This window comes from Anas acuta, chromosome 1 (assembly GCF_963932015.1).
Source record: "Anas acuta chromosome 1, bAnaAcu1.1, whole genome shotgun sequence".
In the NCBI taxonomy this organism is placed as follows: domain Eukaryota; kingdom Metazoa; phylum Chordata; class Aves; order Anseriformes; family Anatidae; genus Anas; species Anas acuta.
In genome coordinates this window covers 2,781,460-2,804,809 of record NC_088979.1, presented here as the reverse complement: position 1 = coordinate 2,804,809, position 23,350 = coordinate 2,781,460, and the positions used below count along the sequence as shown (strand labels likewise).

Sequence of the window (23,350 nt, the reverse complement as noted above, 5' to 3'; positions counted from 1 at the left end):
TGTGTAGGGTCTGGATGCAGAGGTTGAAAGTCAAGAAAAAGCTGTTGGTCAGACATCTAGCATGGAGTAGACCAGGGAATCTCCCCAAAATGATTATGGCTTCAAGCCCCCAACTTCTGTGTTGTTGTCCAAGCCTCTGTGAGCTCAAGGAGCTGGCCATCTAACAGACCATGGTCATTCAAGGAGGCATGATGCTTTCTATCTGTTATGGTCGGCATTTAAAAATAAAGAATACCATTTACATTGCATCACTGGCATTTTGGGAACCCTGTCTTTCTTTGATGAATGGGCTGGCAGCAGCTTGGTAAACCTCCCAGGTTCCTGAAGGTGCCATGAAATCTCCTTAAACCCATCTTGCGGGGTTTGGCGAGGACCAGGGATGGAGACAGGATGAGAAGAGGGGATTTTGCATTGTTTCTTCAGGCATTTGTGGCTGGTCTGGGAGAAAAGCCTGAAATTATTTTTCCTTCTTTCTCCATGTACATCAACAACAGTGGGCTGTGGGGATGCGCCCAGGTAGGGCAGATCGAACAAGTCCCCATTTCCCTTCCCCCTCATCTCACGAACTTAATGAACTTGATCTTAATTCACCTTAATGAACTGCCTGCAATCACCACGCCAAACCCTTGTCTTTCTGAGCAGAGTGATGAATGGCTTCCAAATCTGGCGTTTTGCTGAGGACAGAATGAGCTCCGTGAATATTGACACTGAAAATAAATTCAAGTAAAACAGTTTAATGAATACTTGTAGATTTTATGCAATTAAGTGGCCGAGCTGATATGCAATGAGCAGGATGGCCTCCAACAGATAGTGAAGCAGTGCTTCAGGGAAAAGGAGCAAATGCTTGCCTGGCTTTTCAAGCCACCCTATAATTTACCCCTGGTAGGGTTCTAGGTTAAAAATAAAGTAACCCAATGCTCAGGCAGGCTCTGAATCTGTATGACATCTTCGGAAATGCTATACCTTGCTCAGCACCTATTTCATAATCGTTTCACGAAAGTCATAAATGAAATTATAATTTCATTTTGGCACACGATGCAGCTGTCGGAACGCCGAGGTCCTTGTCCACAGGCTCTGGCTGTTACAAACCTTATCGTGACATCATGGGCAAATGTAAACTGTGGTATTGGGTTTCTCTAAAGTAAAACAACGGTCGGACAAGTTGTTTAGAGAGGTGTGCGTGTCTGCGTGGGGACACACACAGAGGGGAGATGAATGGATGCTCTGCAGGGCCACTTGCTTGGAAGGCTTCCATCGCGGACGGGGAACCCAACCCCACAATTGGGTGTTGGGAGGTGAACAGAAATCCCAGCTGAGCTGTCAAGGTGGGAGCAGACAGAGAGCACAACACCCCACTCAGGAAAAAAAAAAAAAAAAAATCGCTCTTGTCAACAAAAAGGACTCATCTGCAATATTTTCCAGGCTGCTTTAGATAACAATGAAACAACAAGCCTGTGTGTTTCTGGGGAAGGTTTTCAGAGCATCCCCTTGAAGACTGTTCCTTAGTAAAACTGCCTGCTGGAAGGGAGGATGCTCCAAGCTGGATATCTAAAGGCTTTTAAAGAAAATCAGAGACCAGGTTTTCAGAAGCTGGTGTGCCATCCGTGCAAGTGGAAGAGCATCTCCTGGTGCCTGTATCTGTGACAGGTCTTTAGGAGAAACCCTCTAGAATTCCCTATTTCTGGGAAACCATTCCTATTTCTGGCCAGGGTAATCTGGCCCTAATGCTGCCTTGCATGAGAGCTCCTGAGACCAGCTGCCTTAGAGCAAAACCTGGCACAGCTCTGTCCCGGGCCACGCATCCCATCACAGTCAGAATGAGTTTGGGGATCAGGGACTGGGTTAAAAATGGCCAGAAATAGGGATGCCTAACAAATGTCTTGCTCACAGACGAGGTGTTTTTACTCTCAGCCAGCATTTACAAAGCTGGGATCATAACAGGAGATGTTCCCCTGAACATTTCGCAATATCCCTCCTATTCCAAAAAGGTTATTGGGACTTTTTATCTTTTCCAGTTGGTCTCCATCTCTCTGCTCTTGCAAGTCACTGTTATTAATTACGCCTCCACGATTAAGCCCCCTGTGAGGAGGACCCCAGATCCTGCACTGCAGCAAGGGAGGGGTTACTGGACTTCTTCACAGGGAAGAGAAAGCATCACCCCACCCTGAAGGGATCATCCAGTGCTGGAGAGAGGAGCTGACAGCTGGTTTTTATTAGGATGGAGGCCTTAAAAGGCAGCGTTGGGGTAGGGGTGGGACCTTGGGTCCGAGGGAGAAGCTTGCTCTGCTCATTCCATGGGCTGTGGAGGTCGGGGCTTGCTCGGTTTGTGGCCAAATGGCACAAGAGTCAAGAGGCTCTGCTTTGGTTTTCTTCTGGCTGGTGATGGGGGAGAAGAGCTGGCCCCTGCTGGGGCTCCTGCAGTGCAGGTGATGATGCTAAAGGCATGATGAGGGAGAGAAACCCCACTGAAATGGGGGCAGAAGGAGACGTGGCTCTGAATCCTGCCCCTTAACAGGCAGGTACATGGGGTGTCAGTGCCCAAAAATCTCAGTTATTTAAGGGCAGGGTTGGAGGAGAAAAGAGGCAGGAGAAAGCAGAGCTGTGAGGCTGCAGGCTTGCATACCACTGTGATCTTCTGCGAGATGTCTGGTGGGGGTAAAATCTCAGGTTGCTGCAATCTTACAGCCCTACAGGGCTGGCCGTGCATGCCAGAGGGAGGACAAGTGGTGGCCTCCTCCCCTTTTAAACCTGTTCTGGCTCTAAGTAAAAGGGAGTTTGCATAGAGCCTCTGTAACTTGTAGCTAATGTCACCATACTTTAGGCACTGCAAAGAGAGACACTGAGCTTTTGTGCCACTCTTTTTTTGGGACAGAAATCTGTGTTTTTGTATTTTTTTTCTTTGTTTTGTTTTGTTACTCACTTTACAGCCAGGCACTTGTCCCTGGGTGCAGTACAGAAGTAAGGCCAGGAAGGGACATATCCAGTTGTGTACCGATGTATTTGCCCCTCAGGAGCATCAATTCTTGCTATTTGGCAGCCTAGGGGGAACAATTCTCATGTATTTACCTCGGTCTTGCTTTTAATTTGGAGGAACCTCAGTCTCTGAGCCCTTGCTTCCATAGACGTTCCTGCTTTCAAGCGTTTTGCAGAAGATGTGAGCATCAAATGGTCCTTGTTTGCTTTCCCTGTCAGAAGACAAAGAACCTGGGTCAATATTCAAAACCCATACAAGTGCATTAATTTGGATTATTTTAGTACAAGAAAAACCTTTAAAAAAATGGATCAGTGCTTATAATTGAAACTTAGAGGCATGGTAAAATACTTACGCTGCAGCCTGTGCCTGAAGATGACCAGGATAATTATTTAAAAGAGGGGAATGGCATCCTGTCACAGGGCCCGCTGTCACATGCCTTGGCACTTTCTGGTCATAAATAATTAAAAAAATAATAATCCGCAACATTTATAAATGGCTCCTTCGACTGTCACATGCAGAACACACACTAATGCTGGGTGAAGTGTTATCCTAACCCCTCTGCGTGTGTGATGGCTTACATAGCTCACTCGTAGCACGCAGCATCTTGAAACCCGCTGATAAAACCGTAATACCACACCCCACAGTATACATAACCATGTCATGTTAATAAATATTTGCAGAGTGCCACAGCTTGGCACAGGGCTTGGGAGATTTTTAGACGAGGGAGCACGGCCCCCCGCTCCAGGAGAGTTTACACTGGGGTCCTGGTTCTGCACATGTTTAATGTTATCGTGAGTCATCCATGGAGGGGCTTCTCTCTTTGTGGGGGGAACGGGAGAAGAAGAGAGGGTGAGAAGACACCCGCAGAGAAACTAATGACAAATGATGCTACCGAAGGCTGCATGGGTGGCATTAGTAACAGAATATGCCTTTATATTTTTTTTTTCATCTATGTGGTTGGTTGAGCTCCTCAGCATCTTAATGGTAACCCTCTCTTAATGGCAATGTGTGGTTTGTGGAGGTTGTGGAGGTCTGCAACAGCATTAGGGCTTCTGCAGGGGGATGCAGGACTCACCCCGTTATGTTTGGGGTCAGGGACAGGACCAGATGCTGGCTGAAGGGACCCTCGCTGAAGACTGATGTCCCCTCGCCGTGCACTCTCCTAGTGCATCCTACCAGATTTAGGGGGGGTTCACAGCTCAAAGATCCCAAACCTGCTGCAACAGATGGCCACAAAGTCTTATTTCCAGCCTTTCTGACAGGCTTAGAAATTTCCTTCTACTACCCCAAAAACACTTCTTGAGATTCCCAAGGAGACGATTTGCCAGACATTTCCTTGAGGCTAATAATTATGTCTCTTTGGAAATACAATCCAGAAAACAACGTCCCCCTGTCTGCACTTCCAATAACGGGTGTATGCATCCCTTCCCCACGTTCCCCCATGTCTTCACGGGCTGTGGTGCCAATGAGGGTTATTTGCTCAACCACCCCTTGCTTCCCATGGGGTTTGTTCAGCTGGCAGTCCTAAAAGCTTCTGGGAAATCCCAGCTCTGGTTTATTTATGGGCGCACTGGTGGGGCCAGCTCTCTTCCACGAAAATCCCATGGAAGGTGGTGAATCAAGTTGTCTTCTGCGGATGAAGGTGTCAATATCTTCCACCAACAAATACACTAGGAAACCTAATAGGTGCTAAACTTCTAGATTTTAGCTCTTTGCTCGGGACTCAGGTCTTGTCAAACAACCCCCTACATGCACATTGAGGCAGCTCCCTATTTCCACTGTGCCCCAAAACCATCTGTGCCTTACCACCAGACCCCGATGTGTGCGTGAGCAGCAGGAGGCAAAGACCCGCGGCGGTTTAGCAGTGACACCCACGACTCAGCGAAGCACTTAGAGCACAACGTGTCACATAGAGATTAGGAGGAATTAAACACGTGCTGAAAGGTTTTGGCACATCAGAGCCCGGGGGCTTGTCTGTGCAAGACATTGTCTGAGATTAAAAGGTTTGGGGTGGTTTTAAAGTCCCTAAAGCTCTTCCTGAATAACACCCTGTATGCATGTGGTTAGTCTAGAGCATATATCCTACACCATTTATGTATCCTATATAGCTTTTCTCACTATTTTTTTGTGTTTTATCCCACCTTTTGACCTTTTTATGTCCTTCTGTCTCCCTCATTCCTTATTCCTGCCTCCACACCATCATCGTTGGCCACCCAACTCCCATCACCAATACCTAGACCATGAAGGTGGGACGTGCCTTGCTGTGCTGGGTTTGCACAGCCCCGAGCACAGCAGGTGCCTACTGCAAAAACACGGGTCCTACAGCTGCTGCTGTCTCCCACCTCAGCTCTTGTTGGTTAATAACAACTGCGTTTTTCCCCAGAGACTTTAAAAATTAAGGTAATTTGGAAAAAAAAAAAAAAAAAGGGTATTCATGGTGAAACTGGGGCAGAAAGCTGAAGTGCAAGAGATATTCCAGACAATTTCCCCATGTAAATGAGTTCCTGCTGGAGAGCCCTGATGAAACATGTGAGGAGGAGGAGGAGGACACACTCCTAGGGGCAGTGGGGTGGGAGAAGGTTGGGGAAAAGGGGGTCTCAGGTTTTGGGAATTTGGGATTGTGTGTGCAGGGTTCTTTGCATTTCACATAGGAAAGCCCATTAGTGACCCATCTATATGAACATGAGCTTTCCAGCACAGGGAGACACACACAAAAGTATTATCCCATATAAATAGCTTTTCCCAAAATAGACCTTAAGGAAATTTACTGAGTCTCTTAGTGCTGGGGTTAAAGCACTCATTCTCTTCTTTCCTTTCACCTGAAACCCATGATGAAGCAAAATGACACAGGTACCTTTGCAACCAGTGCCAATTTGTTCACAGGCCAGAGCTGACACACAAGTCATAAATTCAGACCCATGAGGTTGAGAAGCCAGCCGTGCTTCCTTTTCTTTCCCCATTATGTTTTTTTTTTTTTTTTTTGGAGGCACGCAGTCATCAAGCCTCCATCGCTGATACAGGCATGAAAGGAAAAATCAGATGCTGGCATCTGAACTTTCCCCCGATTAAAGGCAGATCAAAGCCGGGGAGGTTGTGAAAGCCGTCAGGACGCGGGAGGCAGGACAGACATGCGACCGCAGCGGCGAGATTTCGGAGCCCCGCAGGAGAACCCAATCCACCTGCCAGCCCCGTGCGTGAACGGTATCTTTGTCCTTTAATTGGGACGGCAGCCTGGCGGCCCCGCTAGCTAATCATCCTCCGGAGAGGCCACGCTTCCAGGTTTCCGGCTGAAAACACCAGCTAGCCATTTCTGTTGCTAATCATTAACCGCTCAATTAAGAAGGAGCGCCCCGCGTGGCCCCCAGACCCTCGGAGGCTCCACCACCACCGAGGACCCCCCTTGGCATCCCCCAAAGCTGAGGGGGGGATCATCTCAGAGGGAGGGCTCCAGGGGGTGCCCCCCAAGCCTCCACCCTCACAGCCTTGCGTGGAGGGTGGGATTGGAGCCCCACGGAGCCTCTCGCTCGCCCCCCCTGGTCCCTACCCTAGGAGGGATGTGAGGGGCGCACGGCGCTCCTGGCCCGAGCCCTTTGTTATGCTAATCCGGGCTGACATCACGCCGCATATCAAAGCCGCGGGGACCGCATATAAGGAGGCTCCACGGGCGAAGAGGCAGAGGAACCCCGGCCTCCGCTCTGCCCTGGCCTCTGCTGCACCCACACAAACCCCATTGCGGAGGTAAGGAGGGATTCGGATGGGGGACGGGCAGCCAGACGCTGCTGGGACCCCCCGTAAGGGATGGGGCATCCTGAAGCCGTGGAGGTGAAAGGGTAGAAATAGGGGTGTTGAGGGGAGGCTGGGGTGTGTGGGGTGATGGGGGATTTGGGGTTTGGAGGCTGCAAGGGAAAGGGGAGACTCAGGGGGGGAAAGGGAGAGGGGAGACTCAAGGGCTGCAAGGAACGAGGGAGACTCAGAGGGTGTGGAGATACCGGAGACTCCGAATCTTTGGGGAGACCCAAAAACTAAGAGAGTGGAGCCCCAGGGTTTGGGATGGAAAGGGGAGACCTGGCGGGGCTAAAAGGGAATGGGGAGAGGCAGAAGTTTGTAGGGACAGCTGAGGTCTGGGTGCTGCAAGGGGAGACACGGGGCTGCAAGCGTGGAGGGAGATGCACGGAGAGAGGCTGTGGGGTCGCAGGGACCCCCGGGGGCTGCAAGGGAGAAGGGAGATTCAGAGGGTTAAAAGCCAGAGGGGAGAGCCAGGAGCTACAGGGAGAGGGGAAGCTGCACGGAAAGGGGAGATCTGGGGGCTGCATCAACCCCACACCCCCTGCTCAATCTCCTTGCTCCCCATCCCCACTGCCCTGCCCTTAAAAAGAAGCGGGGGGCAGGTGGGTGCCTTTCCTGCTTGGCTGGAAAAAAAATAAAAGTGGGATTGATACTCACAGATTTAGGTACAGCTCGCATTGCCTCTTCCCATCCCGGCACGGGCTCTCGGAGGTGTCAGATGGGAGCGATTTCTGCGTGCAGGGAAGGTTTTCTGCACGCAAGAGCGGGGCTGGCTGCAAACAGCCCCGGGGTGGAGGGAGAAGGGGGCTCAGAGTTAAAACCGGCGCTGGTTTGGGGAGTCCGCAGGCCACTTGCTGCTGGTTTGATCAGTGACCCAGAGCTCTCCAGAGCTGTAAACATCACGTCTGCCCCGACGAGGCTCCCTCCTTCCCTCCCCTTGCAAATTCCTCTCGCAAACGTAACCTGTGCTGGAGCAGAGTGGAAAAAGGAGTTATTGCCTCCCCAAATAACAGGGGCGCGATCGCTGGCCAAACTTGCGGCTCTTGGGGTGGGGGGTAGATGATAATTTCCATTCCTTCCTGGAAAAAAAAAAAAAAAGAAAGATTTTTCTATTTTTCAAGGCAGGGACGTGTGATGTTGGCTGGTCAGGGTTAGCGAGACCATCTGAGACGTTTTACACCCGCCTCTGCGCTGCTCAGCAATCCAAGGGAGGGAGATAAGGGGTCTGAAATATCTAAATGGACACTAAAAGACATGGGAAGGATTAAGGGTTGAAGGTTTCCAGTGTGCTCGCGGAGCTGGGGGTGGGGGGGGGAAAGCAAAGTGCTTCCAGAAATGAAAAGATAGAGAAATACCCAGAACCGAGCAGTGTGGCTGGATGCTTTTGGGAGCACATCAAGGGACACCTCGACCCCAAACCCGAGCGGGCATTAAAGAAAAACAGCCCGTGGCGATGAAATCCTGCCTCCCTTGCAGTCAGCCGAGTTCTGCCTTGGACTTCAAGGGAGCCGGGAACTCGCCCCTAGAGGTTATTAAAATCCTTTGTAATAACAGCACTTCTCTGGTAACCCTTTCCACCAGGCACTGGGGTTGTGATAGCCAAAGAGCAGCCTGAATGGAAAAATTCACTGCTGATGGCAGAGAAAACACCCAGGAATACTCCCTTCCCTGCTCCCCAGTTGCTCCCCAAAGGGGGCATCAAGGCAGAAAGGGAGAAATCTGGAGCTGGGACTCAGGTGGGATGTGTTTGCCCCAGGCTAAGGGGTGGCAAAGGGGTTCCCAAAGCGATGCTGATGGCTCCAGACATTCCCTATCCCAAATCCTTTCTTAGGGGCATGGGGGGAGACAGGGACATGGCTTGGGATGCTGGAGAACCCCTGGTGCAATGTGGCAGGCAGGTTTTCCTGCTTGTTTTACTCTTGGCTTGCTCGTGGGGTGGGCTTCTTGTTGGGAAACCACCGCAAAGACCACAAAGAACAGCCCCGAGCGGTGTCTGAAGAGGATAAGTGAAGGGAAACCCATTTACTGCTATTAATGCCACTGCCAAAGCAAGGCGTGCCCCGGAGACAGAGAGGACCCCTCTAAGTGTTTGAGTCCTGCACCTGGTTTGTTTATTTGTTTGGGGTGGAGGAGGAAAAAGGGGGGATTTTGGGGGGCTTTTGTCTCCTCCTGGCTGCTCCCCAGAGGCGGCAGTGGGGCTGCATGTTTACCAAGCCACAGCTCCAGGTGCCCGAGGACTTGGAAGAAGTGAGAGGCAGAGTTAATGAGGTGAGAAGGAAAGCAGAAGGGAAAGAGCAAAACACATTTTGTTGTAACAGATCAGCCCGAAACATCTGCAGGGCACGGGCACCTGTGTTAAGTCGGGAAGTGCAGTTTTTCTAATTCGTCTCCTCTGCAGAAAAAGAGGGGGGAAAAACTCTGGAGGGAAGGAAGGGAGAGATGAATTTCTAAAGATTTGGGCTCACCTAGAAGATTTATCTTTTTTTTTTTTTTTTTCTTTTTCTTATTCACGAGCACTTGCAGAAACCTTTTGGAGAGGGGAGGAAAAAAAAAAGTGAAACAGCGCACGAAGCCTTGCCATATGCAGGGTTAAATGGAAACACACAATCAGACCATAACTCAGGGTGTAATTCAAGCCATACGTTTTGTCTGTCTGTTGACTCGCAAGGTTGTATCAAGGCTTGGCGAGGGAGGGGACTCGGAGGGGATAATCCAAACTTCTCCGTGATTCATAAACCACTCCTTTGCAATTTGGATAATAGATCCCTCTTTAGCAGTGACTCGCTAAGCTGCAGAGCTAACCGGAGCTCGTGCTCTCTCTCTCCTTTCAGGTTGTGCATCTCCAAGGAGGGGCAAGACCCGCACCGAAGGAAATACGTTGAGCAGAAAATTCGGAAGACTCCTTTTTTTTTTTTCCCTCGGAGAAGCTGATTTCCTTCTGAAAGTGGGGGACGGTGGGGGAGAATGAAGCCGAGCCCGCAGTTTTTGTTAGCTGGCTTTCTGTCTTTGATTCTGCAGACGGGGATTTGCTCTGGGATAAAATGGATGTAAGTACCTGGCTATTTCTCAACGTTTTTGGAGTAGTCCTTGCTGCTCTGTTACCCGTGTTTGCAGCCCTTGGTGCTGCTCGAGGCAGGCTGCAAAGCCATTTAAAGAGCAGAGAGTGCCGCATTTCTCCAGCATTCATTGATTGCAACAGGGTGTACCGGGGGCTCGTGCTAACAATAAGTCTCAATCTTTCCAAAAATATGCATGGTTTGGGGTTGCTTTTCCTTCTCATTGCTACCAGAGGAAGGCACACACTTGAATGCTCACATCAGCCACTTAATGAAGTTTCTAGCCTCAGCTCCTATCATGCTGGGAAAGTCTCCCACTGGGACCGCTGGTCATGCTGAGTAGGAGCTGAGAGCAGGAGGGAGGGCAGCTGAGATAATGCCGCCTATCTCCAGCCGTAGGGGATGCTTGACAGATAACATGTTTTTTTTGTGGACCTTTTAACCTTTGGGCTTGGCGAAGGGTGTTAAAAACGAAGCGGGGAGGGACGGGGGGAGAGGAGGGTGAAGGAATACCCAGGGAGCGTGGTCAAGTCTGGATCGAGTTTCCTCGGAGGTAACGTTACTGCAAACAAAGTGAAAACATCACTATCTCATTTCTTTGCTTAAGCAAGCAATCAATTAGTTGCTTACTGCAAAACAAACAAACAAACCCCTCCAGCACCCATCTGGCTTCCCGTCCGGAGGAGCAATCAGTCCTTTTTTGCTCTGGTCTGAAGCTGTGCGCAGAGTAAATAGTGGGACGTGGGCGAACCTCAGTTGAGCACCTTGTGTAGAAGGCAGGATAAAATGTGATGCCCTTGGAACGAGGAGGGTCTGTCGTGCATGGGATAGCGTGTCTAGGTGATGGTTTTGGGGATAGCAATGAAATTAGGACAAAAGGTTCCTACTGTGCTCCTCCTTCCACCACAGCCCCCGTGCCATGTTTAATTCTCATTTTACTGCCCCAATCTGTGCTGCTTGAGACCCTCCCCACGTCAGCTTTCATAAAGTTGGGATTTCTCTCTTCTGAATTTGGACACCTGCAAATCCAGCTTCTTGGAGGCAGTGGTTTGGCTGCCCTGCCTGCTGCCAGGGGGGAGAGGACCTTCGAGGTGACTCCTCACCCACCCCAGCGATAGACATCCAACACGAACATCAGGAGATGGATGCCCTCTGGGGATGCCATGGGCTGTGGGGAGCTGGTTGAGATCACTCACACACCTCTTACATGCATAGAGAAGCAGGATGAATCCCTCCACTGGGTGTTTAAATGAACACGGTCAGGTGGAAGGAAAGGTTGCCTACTTTAGAAAACCATTCATGTGCAGATACTGCACTTACTCCATACTCTAAGAACCACCTTGGAAGCAGAGGGGAGCCAGGATCTGATTTCTTTTTCACATTTTTTTTTTTTGTTTCTTGCCTTTACACCCCATAGCAGCCACCACAGCTACATCACACAGCCCAGCTACTCCTTTCTGCCAGCTTCCTCGGGCATTTTGGCTTTCAGCTTTGCACCTACACAGCACCTTGCACAGGGTGGCCATCTCCTCCAAAGCCTGCAAGGCAGGGCTAGGTCTGTAAAACTATTTTCTGGCAAAAGCATCCTTCCAGCTGGTAAAAGGTTAAGCTGCGAGGGTTCCTTTTGGGGATGGGGCAGCAGTCGGAGGGGGAAAGATGCAGAAGTTGCTGCTCCTCCCCTTCCCATCAGACACATCCCCCTGTTGAAAAGTGAGTAGGGAAGATGAAAGCTGGGATTAAAGTGGCATTTGAAGCACGAACCACATCCAGATGCACTGTTGGGTTCCCCTCGCACCTGTTTGTAACCTGGCGGAGAGCCGCACTCCCCATCCCAGGGCACCTCGTGCAACAGGGACGCTGCCAGCAGGGATTTCACAAAGAAATGTGGCAGTGCATTTTTTCATTCTCCTCCCTTCCCCACCCTTGTTTTCCTACGGAGCCACCAGCCAATTTTTTTCCCCCATCCATCGCTCTCTTTCCACTGCTGCGGCGATGCCAGACGGGGGCTGCTGCCAGCCTTGGGGCTCAGGGACCATCCTTGGAAATGGCACGGGTGAAATTCTGCTGGTGGATGGAGAAAGGAGAGGGTGGAAGGAAGCACGAGGAGGCGTTTTCGGTCGCGGGCTCGTCTCCGCGGTCTGCCCATCGCGACGTTGTTGTAGGCACAGTGCCAGAAGCGAGCTTCAAAGAGGACTGGGGACAGAGGGGGGAGAAGATAAGGAGGTGGTTGCTGCCAGATGGTTATGGGCCTTGGAGAGGGCTGGGGCAGAAAGCCTGGCGGGCCGGGCCTGCAAGTCGGAGGAAGAGGGAGCGACTGATATGAAGGGTGATAGGAAATTCAATTTTGATTCAGGGCGTGATGTAATTGCGGGGGGAGGTGGGGAAGAAAAACACGCTTTGCAGCCATTTAGCACTTTCCTGTAACACGAATATCCCCTGTAAATTAGTAAAAGCGGGGAGAACATAAAATGGAGCTATTTGTTTTATTTTATTTGGCTTATTTTTATGAGCTCTGTGGTCCAGATCCCCAGCTGTTGTAAATCGGCACTGTGCCCTTCCCCGCCGCGGAGGCGCGCGCCGCCGAGCACCCAGCACGGTGCATGGATGCTCAGCATCCTGAAAACCTGCTCGTGATGCAAGAGCAAATTCACTTCTCACCTTCTTCCATCCCAGCCCCAGCAGCTGCTGGGGTGTAGAGTCAGGATATAGACAGATCTTTGCAGGATCAGAGCTGGAGAGCTTTCTGATCAGGGTGTATCAGCTCCAATTTTGGCACGCTGCTTTTTGCAAACCCGCTCCCGTCCTTAAAGCAGGGCTTTGTGGTGCTTGGCACTTGTTTTGCATCACAGCAGCGATCGGTTTCAATGTGAGATGTCTCAGGGCCAACAGGTAGGAACTCCACCACCTTACCCACCTCCTCTTGCACCCCTTTTACCCGTCCCTAGGGAACTTGGGTTTGGCCAAGCAGGTTGCTGAAGCAACTTGTTCGGGGCGTGCTGGAAAACAGATGAGCACTAGAGGGAGCCGCGGCCAGATGTGCACGCTGCAGATGTTGCAGCACCCGAGGATGGAGAGGTTTTCAAGGTGCTTTTGCCTGCTGGAGGTGGAATCTCCTCACCTGGTTGCGGAGGCACGGCGTGGACAGTCCCTCTGTGGTGAGGGTCACCCTTGGAGCAAGAGTGGCTGCAAAAAGCGTGAACACAGTGAGGGTTTTTTTTTTTTTTTTTTTGCATGGTTTGCTTTGTTTTCCTTCTTTTCCTGCAAATTCAGCCCATGACAGTGAGCTGTGGCACTAGGAATGCCATCATTTGGTGTTGCTCGGACACTTTGGGAAGACCCTTTGTCCCTTCTGGACATGTCCCATGCCCTCTGGACCACACGAGCACCATTCCCAGAAATGAGGATGGTTTTGTGGCAGTGACAGCTGTGAGCATAGGATCCTGGAGTGTCTGGTTGTGTCAGGCAGCTGCGGGTCCCTGTGGTGCCAGCCCTGCTCCAGCAGGGCCACCCCGAGCAGGGGGCCCAGCCCCAGGTCCAGGCGGCTGCTGGAGATCCCCAAGGAGGAGCCCCCAGCCCCTCTCTGGGCAGCCTGTGCCAGGGCTCCGGCACCCGCCCAGCCCAGCAGTGCTCCTGAGGGGCAGAGGGCACCTCCCGTGTCCCATTTCCAATTCCCATGGTTCAAACGTAGCCCTTTAGGACCGAAAGGCGGCGAGCTTGACATTTTCCCCATCTCACTGACCTCAAGCACGCCTGCAGCACCAAGACCTTCCCGGAGCCAGCAGCGTGCTCCCTCCACTTTCAAGAAGCCGGGGAGAAAATGGAAAGATTTTGTCCTTCCCAGCAGCGCCTGCTTCTCTACTTTGGCCGGGGAGGGGGCCGGGACTACGGGGCACGGGCGCCGGCGAGGAGCCGTCTGCCTGGCAAGGGGGCTGCTAGATGAGCTGCCGTGAAAGGACTGCAGGACGGGGACGGCGGGAGGGGAGCGGGCTGGGGGCGAGGGGGGAGCTGCTTTGAAGTTCGCTCTTCGCTCCGTAGGCAGCTCGGGAAAACTTGACAAAGCTCCACGGCCTTCCTCCGGCGGCGGGGCAGCCAACTCACCGCTGGCATCGACTTCAGTCGAGCTTGGGCTGGAAGTCAATGGCCTTGTGCCCACTACTGCCAGCGCTGGATTTGGCACCGTATCTGAAAGCAACTCTTATTTTAAGCTTTTACTTCAGGGATCTTTTTTTTTTTTTTTCCCTCCTCCTCTCCCTCCTCCTCCTCACCTCTTTTCTCTTTCTCTCTCTTTTTTTTTTTTCTTTTTCTTCTTTTCTCTATTTTCTTTCTCTTCTCTCTCTCTTCTTTCTCTCTTTTCTTTTGTTTCTTTCCCTCTTTCTCCCCCCCCCCCTCTCTTTCTCCCTCTCTCTTTCTTTGACTATATAAATCCCATGTCTCTGTTTGAGAAGGCTTTGGGTATTTGCTGAACCACTTTGGGACTTGCAGTCCTCAAGACAGGACTGAGGATGCTCCCCTGCATCCTTGCTCCTGCTCAAACAGCAGCAGGGCCAGGTGGCAGGGTCATGCGTTGCCTCCAACTACTCAGATGGGGACCCCATAACAGTCCTGCCAGCCCTTACTAGTTGAAAACCTGACAAAAGGAAGCTCATGCAGATTAAAAACCTTAAATGAGGTCTTGCACACACAGAAAAGCAATTACTGCCTCTCTTTATTTAAGCTTACCACCAACTTCACTCCCCAAAGTGATGTAATTTTGTCTAAATCTTTTTGCTTCACCCAAATCTCTGGAAAATTAAAGGTTGAGGGTGCCTTCACGGAAAGCAAAGCAGACAATTTGGAGCTGAAGTTCATGGTTTCACCAGCGTTGTCTCCTTGGCACAAGGGAGGATGGGGAGATGCTCTCCAGAGAGAGCCCACATCAGAAGGAGCGGAGATCCTTCCACCCTTTAAGGACATTTTAATGGGCACCAGTGCTTCATTGCTCAATTCAAGGAATTTTTCTCCCTTTGAATTGACCAGGAGCAGTGTCCTATATAGAGTTGTCCTTGTAAAGCCTCGTGTATGGCCTTCATTGATGTCTGCTCCGAGCTGAAGGTACATCTCCCAAGCTGCTGCTCCTATGAATAGTCTTCTCATGCAGCCCAGATCTGCAGGACCGGGTCTATGCTTCTCAAAGGGCCTAACACTGTAGAGCATTCATGTTTCCAAATGAATTTATTAACTGCCTGAGATAATTAAAAGGGTAAACGAAAGTCATGATCCATCCATGCATCATATTTCCTCTGTAATTACGTTTATGGTTTTCTGTCAGTATCCATAACTTCAATTGAAAGCCCTGCTATGCTATATATAAAGCAGGAGATGTTTGGTTTGCAGCCTGTTTATTTAAGGGGATGGGTCAAATGTGTATATATTTATTAAAAAAAAAAAAAAAAAAGGAAAAAAAAGAAAAAACAACCACCCCTCAGTTGTCCTCACCACTTGGAGAATGAGGGATGGAGGAGAGTCAAGGGAGGGGAGCATGATGTTAGCAGGAGGAAAATGTGAAAAGTGACATTTATGGGATGGCAGCAGGTATAATCGCTGTATGCTGCATCTCAGATGAATTGTGGGAGTCCAAACAAAGGTTTAATTAGGATTTTTTTCCCTAGATTGAGGACTAAAGGCTGTTGTCCTAATTCTGCCCCTTTATTTGGGCTGCCTGTGCCCCTTTGGCTCCAGTTTCCCTCCCTGGGCTGGGGGAGATGGGGTAGAGACCCACCACCACCACCAAACTGCCTTTCTGCTGCCCAAAAATGGACACCCCAACTTTATCCTTTGCAAGTGGTGAGCATCCCTCCATGGTGTTGCCAGAATTTGGGGAGCAGGGAGGGCTGGTGCCTTTCCACGTGGAGCATTTAAAGCAACAAGGGGATGGGGGAAGACATTTATGAATATAGGACAGAGACTGAGCAAACCTGGGCTGTCAGGGCACGGACTAGATGACCTAATAGGCCTCTCACATTCCTAATCTGTGATTTATAAACGCACTTTTCGGTCTCAGCAAGTGACTCCAATAACTGTGAGTTTTCTTTTCCATCCCCATTACCCTTTACTTTTTCCTCCCGACGCTTGGAGATGTTTCCAATTATAGGTTCTCACAAGCAAAGGCATGAAGTTCAGGCCTGGGAGATGTTCAGAAAACACCTTCTTGCGTCGTGCTTTTTTATTCTTGGCGGGCTCCCTGGAGCACGGCTCATTCGACAAGGAACAGCCACTGCTGCCATTTACCGAATTCTTCCCAAAGGGGCCACAGTACTTCCTTTCCCGACCTTCTGGCAGATCTTTTTCCCTCTTCCATAAAGCAAATTTCTCTCTTGTCGCATTGCAAATCTGCTTCTCTGACGGTGACCATTTCAGGCCTTCTGTAATAACAACATATTACAGTGATCTCTTTGTACAGTTCTCCACAGTTCCCTTTTTTCACATCTGGGGTGAGCTTCAGTCTGAATTCAGCTCTCATCCCAACTCAAAGGTGGTTTTATTTGCTGCTCCTGGTTTATCTGTACTGGTAAGAGGCAGGTGCATCAATTTAGGCTTCCATCTCCTTTAAAGACACCCAAGACCTCTACACAGGGCTAGCAGATGTGGTGCAGGATCTATCCTCCTCGAGGGACAGCCAGGGCCAGGTGGGACAACCCAAAGCCTCTGCAGCCTCATTGGCACCTCTGATTAGAGCGGCTCCCAATGGTCTGGTCTCTCTCCAAGACCTGGAGCATTCCCCATTCTCCCAAAGCTCAGGCTGTGAAGCCTGCCTCACCCTGCCTGCTTATTTTGCTGCTCAGCGTGTACTGTGCTGGAGTATTTATCATTCTTACTCTATTAGTGGCGAGCTGCTTTGGCCTCTTGCCTGATTTGCATTTCAGCCTGTTCCTGAGAGTTGCTGATAGTTTTTTGGGGATAAGTTTTCACAGGTTTCTGGAGCCAAGAGCTAGGAGTTGGACTCATCTCACCCATCCCTGTGCTTACACAGTCCAGATGTCTGCATCCGAGCTCAGTGCCTGGGTTCCCCCTGTAGCCAGTGCAAAAAAAGGGCTCTTCCAGGGCTTACCATCTTATCCTACTGTAGCTCTCTGATGAACATCAGCTAATTACACCCTAGGACCTCTTAATTTCCATGGACTAAAGAAGGATTCTGGAGGAATAGCGTGAAGGCCACACTATGGAGGTTTGCAGTCCCAAGACGGTCCCAAGCCTCAAAGATATGATATGCCTTCAAAGATGTGATATGCCTGAGCTCCCTGAACACCCAAGAAATCACCGACATATTTTGTCACTCACCACCAGGTCAAGTCCAGCACCGATTCACATCTACAACAGGGTGAGGTGCCGTCTGGAGGTGCCCCCCTCCATGCAGGCAATGTTGTCCCTGGTGAGCAAGGGACAGAGATGAACAACAGGGCAAAATTTCCGACAATTAGATCCTCAACTTTCTTTTTTCCCTTGAAATTCCCTGGCCCAAACTTCTGCTCTCTGTATATTTAATAGACCTCTTTAAATATATGTATGATGTATAAGTTTACATTGCTAGCAGAGTGGTGGTTTCCCTTCCAAGTTTGCCACTGATTATCTAGTGCCAGAAATGCCAGATTCCAGCCGCCTGGGAATTTGTCAGTGCAGCCCTGCTCGGCACTAGCAAGGGTTTGAGCTTTTCCTCACTCAAGAAGGAGTTGGGGTTAGCAGTTATGTGCAGCCCGGGGAGAGCTCCAACATACACAGCAGCTGGTTCAAGACAACCTTGAGGGAGTCGGTGGAACATAGATGTGTTTTCCTGAAAGCTGGAGATCAGAGCTAATATCCCCAATCTTGGTTAGGGCTCATTTTTAGCTCCATTTCCATCTCATTTAACTTCTGAAGGATGGGGATGTTACAGCAATAAAGTGAAATATGCCCAGAAATGTGTCTGCTAGTATGCCAAACTAACCAAGATGGCTTAGGATGAAACCGAAAGGCAACACATTTAACAAGGAGAGAAGGAAATATGTGTTAAGGCAGTTGTGTTGCCAGGATCATATGCCAGTTACTGATGCAGCCAGCTCGAAAGTTGTTTTATGGGAACGAATAACATTTATGACTGCCCTAAGCAGGTCATAAAGATACAAAGAGAGTTACACACCAGGCTTCTGCTGATCTCTCTGGGTGCTTGGGAAAGAAGAGCACAGAATAGTCTGATGCATGGCACCACTATTTATTTATTTATTTATTTATTTATTTATTTATTTATTTATTTATTTATTTTTAATTATTTATTTTATTTTAACCTGGAGTGTGAAATGTTGGCAATTGCACCCTAGGAGAACCAGTGGAGTCTATGGGGTATTAATGGTTTCTTCAATGGTAATATGCCTACTGCTTTTAGTAGATCCTTCTTAGTTTTAATCTTGATAGTCTCATTGCACATATTTGCATTGCGTTTCTGCACGAAATCTTTGGAGACTAGAGAAACAGACTTATCTAAGTGTAACAGCAATGGAATTGGTGGAGGCCCTTGGTGGTAACTCTAAGGGAAAGCATCTGTTTTGCAAACTTGGTGGCTTTCCCCTAGGCCTTGCAGAGGATTTTCTCCATAATTAATCACATGACATTTAGCATAATCCTTAGAGAGTGTGCAAGACAGATGCTGAATGCAAAACACTGATAACACTAACCTGACTTTTTTTCTCTGAATACCACAGTCTTGGAAGACCCAGCTTTCTGTTATCGTGGAACTGATGGGTCATTTTTCACTCTGTTGGGAGGTCTGTCCTCTCTGTTCTTCACCAAAAAAAACCACCTTCCCACAAGGATTTACGCATTTAGTCAACTTGGCATATGCCCCAGGAGCTTTGTTCAGGCTGCTCTAGGTGACAGAGAGAAATGCACAGGTTTAGAGGGTGAATCTTCCCACCCATCTTCAACACCTACTTTAGCTGAGATAAATCACTTTAAAAAGTTGCCCACCTCCCTTACCATCTTAAACTAGGCACATAATTTGTAGGTAGCTAATATTAGGTCAGACAAACGCAGGCCAAAACATTTGCTGGGTCAGAGATACGGGATAAATTAATACCCACCTGGAGATTAACTTTTCGTGGGTTTTAATGCCTTTTTGTTTTGCATGTGCTTGTCTCCTCAGAGCTCTGTCCAAGACTCCTTCAGCTTTGGCCCTGAATCAAACCCAGCACTGCAAGCAGCTCGAAGGCCTGGTGGTTTCCCAGGTGCAGCTGTGCCGCAGCAACCTGGAGCTGATGCAGACCATCATCCAGGCGGCCCGGGAAGTGATAAAGACCTGTCGTAAAACTTTCTCAGACATGCGGTGGAACTGCTCATCCATTGAGCTGGCTCCAAACTACCTGCTGGACTTAGAGAGAGGTAAACACCACTGCTGGGCTCAGCCAGGGACATGAGTGAGTAGAGTAGGCCAGCGTGTGTGTATGCGTGTTGGGGAAGGGTTGTGCTGTCGGGGGGATGTGGAGGGATTGCATGGTGTGGTTGTCCTGCTCTCTGAGGACCATGTTCATCTCTGTGCTGCCAGCTGTGCACAGGAGCTCCTGAGTCCGAGACAGCTCCCACAGCTCCTAAGGTGCATGACATCAGCCTGGTTTGCTGGTCTCATTACAATCACAGAATCACAGAATGGTTTGGGTTGGAAGGGACCTTTGAAGTCATTTAATTCCAACCCCTGACATGGTCAGGGACACCTCCCACTAGGTCAGGTTGCCCAGAGCCTCTTCCAGCTGCCCTTGGGCACTGCCAGGGCTGGGGCACCCCCAGCTCCTCTGGGCAACCTGAGCCAGGCCCTCAGCGCCCTCAGAGGGCAGAATTTCTTCCCAAGGCCTCCCCGAAGCCTCCCCTCTGCCAGGCTCCAGCCGCTGCTCCTCGTCCTGGCCCCACAGCAGAGCTGCTCCAGCCCCTGAGCATCCTCGTGGCCTCCTCTGGGCCCGCTCCAGCAACTCCGTGTCCTTGTGCTGGGCCCAGAGCGCTGCAGGGGGGGCCTCCAGAGAGCAGGACCCAGGGGGACAATCCCCTCCATTGCCACTCCTCAGGGTGCAGCTGGCCTTCTGGGCTGCAAGCACACACTGCTGGCTCATTAGGTTCACATGGACCCACTTATCCTGTGGGTCCCTTTGGATGGTATCCCTTTCTTCTGGTGTATCAGCTGCACCACTCAGCTTGGTGTCATCTACAAACTTCTAAGGGTGCACTCAATCCCACTCTCTATGTCACTGATAAAATATTAAACAAGACCTGTCTCAAGACAGACCCCTGGGGTACACCACTTGTCACTGGCCTCTGCCTGGACATAGATCCATTGACCACCACTCTCTGAGTGCAACCTTCAAGCCAACTCCTTATCTACTGAACAGTCCACCCTTCAAATCCATCTCTCTCCAGTTTGGAGATTATGGTGTCATGTGGGACCATGTCAAAGGCCTTGCAGAAGTCCAGTTGGAAGACATGGGTCAGTTCTCTCGTTGACTGATGCAGTCATTCTGTCATAGAAGGCCACCAGATTTGCCCTTGCTGAAGCCATGCTGGCTGTCTGGAGTCACCTCCTTGTCCTGCACGTGCCTTGACATTGCCTCCACAAGGATCTGTTCCATGATCTTCCCAGGCACAGAGGTGAGGCTCACCAGTCTGTAGTTTCCAAAACGGCTGGTCCAGCAAGCACTTTGTGGGCTTGAACCTGCACCAAAAGTCATGGGAAGTCCTGTGAGGCTAGTGAACAGCAGAACTTCTGACTATTGCTGGCCCCCAAGAAGTTGGGGTGCACTTGCTAACAGCCGTGGAGCTGTTTTTCAGGGCATGCAAATTAACAAACAGCACATACTACCCCTGAGGCTGCCCAGGCAGCCCTTATGGGTCAGAGCATCCTTGCACACAGGGTCAAAAGGAAGGAGGAGAATCCACGGGGGGCTTCCTCCATCAGGAAACACTTCTCTGCTGTGCTGAGCAATGGCACAGGCTGCCCAGAGAAGCTGTGGAGTCCTCCTTTTTGGAGAAACTCAGAAGCCATCTGGACATGGTCCTGGTCACCCTGCTTGGGGTGTCCCTGCTTCAACAGGGGTTGGACCAGGTGGCCTGCAGAGGTCCCTGCCAACCTCAATTGTTCTGTGATTCTGTGATTCCTCACATGCTCCAAGAGCAGATCTCACCACATGGACAAGTCGCATGAGTCCATGCGCCTCCTTGCCCTGCTGGGATGTTGTTTCACGAGTTGAAGAGCTTTTGGGGGATATTTTCTCCAAGCCGATGATGCCATGAGTGATCTCAGCTGCAGCGAGTTGGTGTGTTTGGTGTTCTGTGGGGCAGAGATTATGCGAATCTCTTTTGGGGAGACATTTAGCCATCCCAGGAGGCTGAGTTGGAGTTCTTGTCTCTTCCAGGCACAAGGGAGTCAGCCTTTGTGTATGCCCTTTCTGCTGCTGCCATCAGTCACACCATTGCCAGAGCCTGCACCACCGGGGACCTCCCTGGCTGTTCCTGTGGTCCCATCCCAGGTGAGACACCTGGACCTGGGTATCGATGGGGAGGATGTGCAGACAACCTCAACTATGGTCTTATCATGGGGTCCAAATTTTCAGATGCTCCCATGAAGATGAAAAAATCAGGATCACAAGCCAATAAACTGATGCATCTGCACAACAGTGAAGTAGGGAGACAGGTAACAAATCCACGAGAGTTATTGTACTTGTACAACCATCTGTAGGGGTCGGTCGCTCTGTGAGGTTCAGTGTCTCTGTCAGCTAGCGAAAGGAGCAGGTTTCTCCCAGATTGCTCTGAACTCCTTTGGCCTGCTGAAGACTCTGGCTGTATAACTCATGCTGGGACTCAGGAGGCCCTGAATGCTAACAGCAGCTCTCTAGAACCATGGGTGGGATGTCCCATTGCCACCGTATCCGTAGCTGAGGATGGCTCTGGCTTGCTTACCCCAGGAGGTGTGGTGGGGACGGGTCCCGTAGTGCTCTGCCAAGGGCGTTGCACATGCAAAGTGCTGTGTAAGCACGGAGGATTATCATCTGCCAGACGTGTCCAGCAGCAGCTGCCTCCCAGCCATTCCTGCAGCCAGGAGGGCTGATTTGTTCCTTTCCAAACTGCTTCGCTAGTGATTACTCCCATATCTGGCAGAAGCTGCTTTTAACAGCTTGCATCCTGTGGGTGTGCCAACGCAGGGATAACGCTTACCATGCCTGGTGCTTGGCGTGCACCAGGGAGCAAATCCCCACAGCTGCCCTCCGAGCAGCTGGAGAAATTGGGGTGGGGGACTTTAAGGTGAGCCCTGCACCCATCTCTGAGGCTTCAGCAATTCCCAGCTCTGGTCCTGCCACACAGCTTGATCCTTCCAGGGCTGTTTGCTCTCAGGTGCTGAAGCAGATAAAATTTGGAGCATGCTGAGCTCATTGGCAGCTTACTCTGTAGCTACCATGTGAATTTACCTTTGCAGAGCACAACCCTGCCTCCTCTGGGTATTTTTCTCTACCATTTCCTGCATTCCCTCTGTGTCTGTTTATTATTATTATTATTATTATTATTATTATTATTATTATTATTATTATTATTATTATTACAATGTCTTGTGTTTTCGTTTTAATTGCAATGGGCAAATTTTCATTTGGGACGGTGTTGTCATGGCTGGTGGATTCACCCTTTCCTGGCAGCATTCCCTGCCATTTCCTACAGTCATAAAATTAGAGATGTACCAAAGTAAAAGGCTTTTCTGGCCCCATGGCCAGCAGAAAGGCAGGGTGAGGGCATTTTGAATTCATCAAAGCCTTGACATCTGTTACCTAATGCTTAAATCTGCAGGAGGCAAAAATGCATGTTATATATCTATTTATGGATTGCTTTGAGTTTCAGCTCCGTAAGAATTTTAGAGGGTGTAAATGCAGCCTCATGTAGATATCTCATCAAAATGCAAAGTACTCTTTGGTCTGCTGGCTGCTAAGGTGTGAAAAGCACCCGGTGAAAGCAGTCCTGAGCTGCCAGAGATCACCACGGAGCTGTGGGATTTCATTCCCCCTGCACAGTAGCTGCCCTAGCATGTGCAGAAATCAGAGCAGCAGTCCTTTTTTATACCAGTCTCCATTAAGAAAGAATCTTCATTAGCAAGGTTGTGAGATGTTTAGACTTAAGAGCATTTCCTAACTCCTTCCTTCCTTTTTTGCAGGTCTTAAAAGCCTCTCTTGAAATGAAATGTAAGTGCCATGGAGTTTCTGGGTCATGCTCTATCAAGACCTGTTGGAAAGGCCTTCAAGAGCTGCGAGACATCGCACTGGACCTCAAAAACAAGTATTTATCGGCCACCAAGGTCGTTCACCGGCCCATGGGCACACGCAAATACCTTGTGCCAAAGGATATTGATATCAGGCCGGTGAAAGAGACAGAGCTGATTTACCTACAGAGCTCGCCTGATTTCTGCATGAAGAACGAGAAAGTGGGGTCGCACGGGACCCAGGACAGGTGAGGGTTTCCGCAGCGGGTGCTGACTGCACTCTGCACCCCAAAGAAGGAAGGGGCA

General features: G+C 50.1%; 1 protein-coding gene and 1 long non-coding RNA gene across 4 annotated transcripts in view; one reads left to right on the top strand and one right to left on the bottom strand.

Moving 5' to 3' along the window:
* Positions 1-2,881: 2,881 nt before the first annotated feature.
* Positions 2,882-8,264, bottom strand: LOC137861645 (uncharacterized). Of its 2 annotated transcripts, XR_011099781.1 has the most exons (3): positions 8,116-8,264; positions 7,418-7,728; positions 2,882-3,185 (listed from the first exon to the last, which is right to left on the bottom strand). It is a non-coding gene; the product is annotated as an uncharacterized lncRNA (long non-coding RNA). The 2 variants fall into 2 exon arrangements; XR_011099777.1 differs by lacking the exon at positions 8,116-8,264 and having other exon boundaries at positions 7,418-7,925.
* Positions 8,265-9,593: 1,329 nt separating this feature from the next.
* Positions 9,594-23,350, top strand: part of WNT11 (Wnt family member 11) — a 28,760-nt gene continuing 15,003 nt past the window's right edge. The window contains exons 1-5 of one of the 2 annotated variants that reach the window (XM_068692984.1): positions 9,594-9,807; positions 18,968-19,203; positions 21,219-21,332; positions 21,417-21,496; positions 23,000-23,292. In XM_068692984.1, the coding sequence (XP_068549085.1) occupies positions 9,725-9,807; positions 18,968-19,203; positions 21,219-21,332; positions 21,417-21,496; positions 23,000-23,292 (806 nt within the window). In that variant the 5' untranslated portion in view covers positions 9,594-9,724. Of the gene's footprint in view, positions 9,808-18,967; positions 19,204-21,218; positions 21,497-22,999; positions 23,293-23,350 lie in introns of both variants that reach the window. The other variant, XM_068692935.1, reaches the window with a different exon arrangement.